Source organism: Loa loa (assembly GCF_000183805.2).
Source record: "Loa loa unplaced genomic scaffold supercont3.40, whole genome shotgun sequence".
NCBI lineage: Eukaryota > Metazoa > Nematoda > Chromadorea > Rhabditida > Onchocercidae > Loa > Loa loa.
Window position 1 is genome coordinate 134,048 of NW_018108220.1, and position 4,260 is coordinate 138,307.

Sequence of the window (4,260 nt, forward strand, 5' to 3'; positions counted from 1 at the left end):
ATATATATATATATATATATATATATATATATATATATATATATATATATATATATATATATATATATATATATATATACAATCTTTTTAGATTGAATTACTGAGCTGGCAAGGAGAAGATATTTCGCCGGACCGAGACGGTACAATCACCCGATCGATCATTGTGGAAGGTGAGAAATACTCAAGTCCCACGGAAGGTTCAACTGTTAAAGGTTGGTGGTTAAATTTATTTACTTGTATTTTCTAGATTATCTTTCTAAGTAACGCGTGTTTTCTTTGGAAGGGATTTTCTTTCCTATTCACAACTTGAAGGAGAATTGCTGGAGAGACCACCGGCAATGGATGAAGTCGACATTTGTTTCAGTATGTGCCGTTGGTTCATACAATGGTCGAGTTTTTTACGATAAGGAAATCAGTTTCATTTTGGGAGAAGGTTCTGAGGTATAACAAATTTTTTTGGTTCAGGTTTGCCTAATGCTTCTTATCCATTTATGGATTTATGCAAATGATGACAATAGGCCGAGGATAAGCATTTAACCAATATGCAATGATCACATCCCTTGAGAGCGATATACTGATGCTTTTTGCAAACAAATTATTGGGTCCAAAAAGCTTGAAGTTATATATTTTCAAAATAAATATCTTCAGGTGGGTTTGCCGGAAGGTGTTGACCGCGCCCTTCGTCGATTCAACAAAGGCGAAAAGTCCACAGTTCATCTCAAAGGAAGCCGTTTCACGTTTGGTGCTACTCCGCCTCCGGAGTATAATTTGCCGTCCCATGCTGAAATTGACTTCACTTTATTCCTCAAGGAATATGAGAAGGTGTTTTTTTATATTATATTCGGTCTCCACTTTTTTTGCCTATAATTCATCATGTGTGGACAGCGTAGAATTTTATAATGTTGTTAGAAAATCAGTAAGTTACGTTTTCAGATGAAGGCGTCGTGGGAATTGACTGGTGACGAAAAACTTGATGCTGCAGAAGCTGCCAAAGAAAGGGGTACAATGTTTTTCAAACAAGGCAAGATGCGCCTTGCAACTGCAAAGTATATGCGCGTTATCGAACTGCTGGAATATGAAAAATCTTTGGAGAATGAAGCCAAAAGCAGGCGGGATGCGCTGTTGCTTGCCGGTTACCTTAACAGGTTCTTGCGTTCCGATCCTTATTTTTGTGGATCTTCTGAGAGTAGTCAGTCTTTAAGAAGTCCGTATTCATTATCTTTTAATTTTAACTTACAACTTCGTTTTCTTTGATTTAGCGCCCTTGTATACGCGAAGCAAGATGAAACAGTGGAATGCATAAAAAATTGTGACAAAGCGCTTGAAATAGATCCGAAATGTGTGAAAGCACTCTATCGAAAGGCTTTGGTAATTTTCTGTAAAATCTAATGTCAAGTGATATTGTTCGCCTTTATTTCGACTGTCTCACTCTGAAGAGGTTATTATAATGGTTTCCAAGGTATTATTTCAGGCACTTCAAGAGCAAAACGATGTTGATGAAGCAATTACTGAGTATAAAAAAGTGCTGGAATACGAACCAGAGAACAAGGTTCTCTATCTACCGTGATACTAATGATCTTTTCATTTGTGGACTCGCTTTTCTATTATATCATCATAACCCATAAGTTTTAGGCAGCGGCAGCGCAAATAGTGGCATGCAAGAAAAAGTTGGCTGAAATTCGTGAAAAGGAGAAAAAGCGATACAAGGGAATGTTCGAAAAATTTACTGCTAAAGAAAAGGTTATATTTAACTAGAATTTTGGAAGTTTTTGAAAAATTGTGCCTGGATAGGTTTTAGCACTACCCATTTCAGATTGAAACAAATGAAGATCTAGGGACAACACCAATGGAAACTGAGAGCCCCAAATCGGAAGTGGTTAACTGAGGATTGAAGGATTTATTGGTTTTTATTGTTAAATTTGATCTATCTCTCATGCGTTCCTTGAATTTTAAGCGTATTTGTTTATTTGTCAAAGTTATCAGTTACCACTGTTTAGTTCTTTATTTGTAAATGTCAAATGTTTTTGTTTCGAGCAGATAAAAGCAGTTTTTATTAATTTGTACTGCGTAAGAGAATTTAAAAAAGTGGTATATAGAAAAATTGTTGAAGTGGAAATACTCAAAAGTGAATACAGGCAGTGTGAGGTTTGTGTTCTCATACAGGTTTTACTTGCGTTATATTTGGTACATGTGATTGCACAGTTATCCATTTATCATAGTTTTTTCCTATTTTCTAAATGTCAAGCTACCCAACCCGTGTTGAGTACGTTCTTATTTCACATGTTGTTAGCTGTCATCTTAGGACTTGATATCGACAACTGGTCTCGGTCTTTCACGAAAACGTCACTTCGTCTAAGCAGCAATTCGGTTCCCGGTTTGCACGTTTGAAACATGGTGGAACAACTTATAGCAGCATCACTGATACTATTGGCTCACTGTATTTTGTAAAAGAGTTGGGAACGGTTGTGAAATTTGCTAGCTGCGATAGTAAGATATGTTCTTTGGGATGTTGTAGTCAGTCAGTAGGGGAAGTCTTTTTGTGATTGCTTTTGCGGTAGACAGATTCGAGAGATTTCAGGTCTATTTTAATCACGAGGGACAGAATATCTATAACCTGACATGGCAAGGACATGCGGATGTGGATATTTTTCATATTTGCTTCCAGGTTTGGAAATTCTACAGTCATGAACATCCACCACTGCATTTAGTCTTAACTTTCCTTTGGAAATGGCATAACTGAGTAAAAAACAAAATCGACTCTGTTCTTAGCTGAGTTCGTAATCCATTTTTTTTCCCCATTCATTTTCTTTTTCCCCGAATGAAATCCAAAGTAACAATTTTGAAACGGCCCATTACATTTCACCGAAACGTTCTGCACAACACTTCCATTATTGTCGACTCATAGTCTACAACTACTGGCTCTTGGAATACATTTCTCGTCAAATTTTGCCATATGCGCAATTCTCTGCTACATATTTTTGATGCTAGTATTTCTCGACGCAAAGACGATGTTTCCGAATTAACTGACTGATCGGTTTTCATACGGTTTATATGACTGTTCACTATATGGTCACTCTTTCATCCAGTCTCCAATATCTAACTACTTCCCCAATCCATTCGTTTCATCTAAATTTTTATTGCGTCTTTTTTTTTTTTTTGAATATTCGAATATTTGAATATATTTTGAATATTTGAATATATTTTTTTGAATATTGTAGCAAAAATTGAAAATCGCCACGATGGAAACAAAACGGTTCCAATTTTTTATAGCTTGTACTTCTTTGATATCCCCCACCTTTATCCTTAATGCTCCCTTAAATCCTAAACTTTTTCTAGAGGATCAGTTTAGGTGATAAGCTTTATGAATAACTTTGAACTCTGCAGCTACGAAAGCAGCATTCTTGGAGCAAAATGCTAAAACAAAACATGATACGGCAAGAAATAGCAGTGATATAGAGACTGGTCGGATTAATGTGAAACCTCTACTTGCAAAATGCATTAATATTTTACAGGTTCCAATCCATCCTTTAGAACTGCCAAACTGCCAACTAATTAAGAAAATTTTAACCACTAGTCATGAAACAAATAAATTAGTTGTGCTTTCGCAAAGGTACCGATCCGCCAAGTATATATGGAAAAAGCATGGCGTGGTTTTACAGCAGAAGTGCGGATTCATCATCGAACTGGTACTCTCAAATATCCGAGAATGATACGTCTCAATATGCCGAAAGGTTTGAGCAATTTTCTGGAAATTGAACAGAAAACGGTACATTTCATCAGAATGATACGTCCATTCTCTCTCATACACTATCCATTACAGATTTGTTATTAATAATGGAGTCGCAATCAATCGCTGAATCCAGAAACCAAACACACATAACATATAACAAAGAAAGTAATCGATAAATGAAATCGTTCATGACTAAATTTTATACTTGACTTTACTCTTTGCCCGTTTCACAGTCTTCGACTGAAAAACTGGTGAGCCGATTGTCTCAAGGTCAATTAATTAGTGGTAGGATAGTTATGTCCTAGTCCTCTATGTTTCAGTATCATCTCGAAAATGAAAATAATATTAGCTTATCGGAAATCAGCAGTAATAAATGTTAAGTTTTTGAATGCATTATTGCCGAAAAGATACATCGTTCTATTCTGCTCCTTCTTAGATTAATCCCGTACACATCAACACTCTACACTGTCTCAAACGATTCAGACATAATGAGATTTTAGTGAAATGGTAAGGGACGTGATACTAAGATC

General features: G+C 36.0%; 1 protein-coding gene across 1 annotated transcript in view; it reads left to right on the forward strand.

Moving 5' to 3' along the window:
* LOAG_17103 (FK506-binding protein) overlaps positions 1 to 2,138 on the forward strand; it is a 3,460-nt gene extending 1,322 nt beyond the window's left edge. Inside the window, exons 4-11 of the mRNA XM_020449763.1 lie at positions 92 to 212; positions 365 to 441; positions 649 to 822; positions 934 to 1,145; positions 1,260 to 1,368; positions 1,472 to 1,549; positions 1,633 to 1,740; positions 1,814 to 2,138. Of these exons, the coding sequence (XP_020306655.1) occupies positions 92 to 212; positions 365 to 441; positions 649 to 822; positions 934 to 1,145; positions 1,260 to 1,368; positions 1,472 to 1,549; positions 1,633 to 1,740; positions 1,814 to 1,885 (951 nt within the window). The 3' untranslated portion in view covers positions 1,886 to 2,138. The remainder of the gene's footprint in view (positions 1 to 91; positions 213 to 364; positions 442 to 648; positions 823 to 933; positions 1,146 to 1,259; positions 1,369 to 1,471; positions 1,550 to 1,632; positions 1,741 to 1,813) is intronic.
* Positions 2,139 to 4,260: the final 2,122 nt, after the last annotated feature.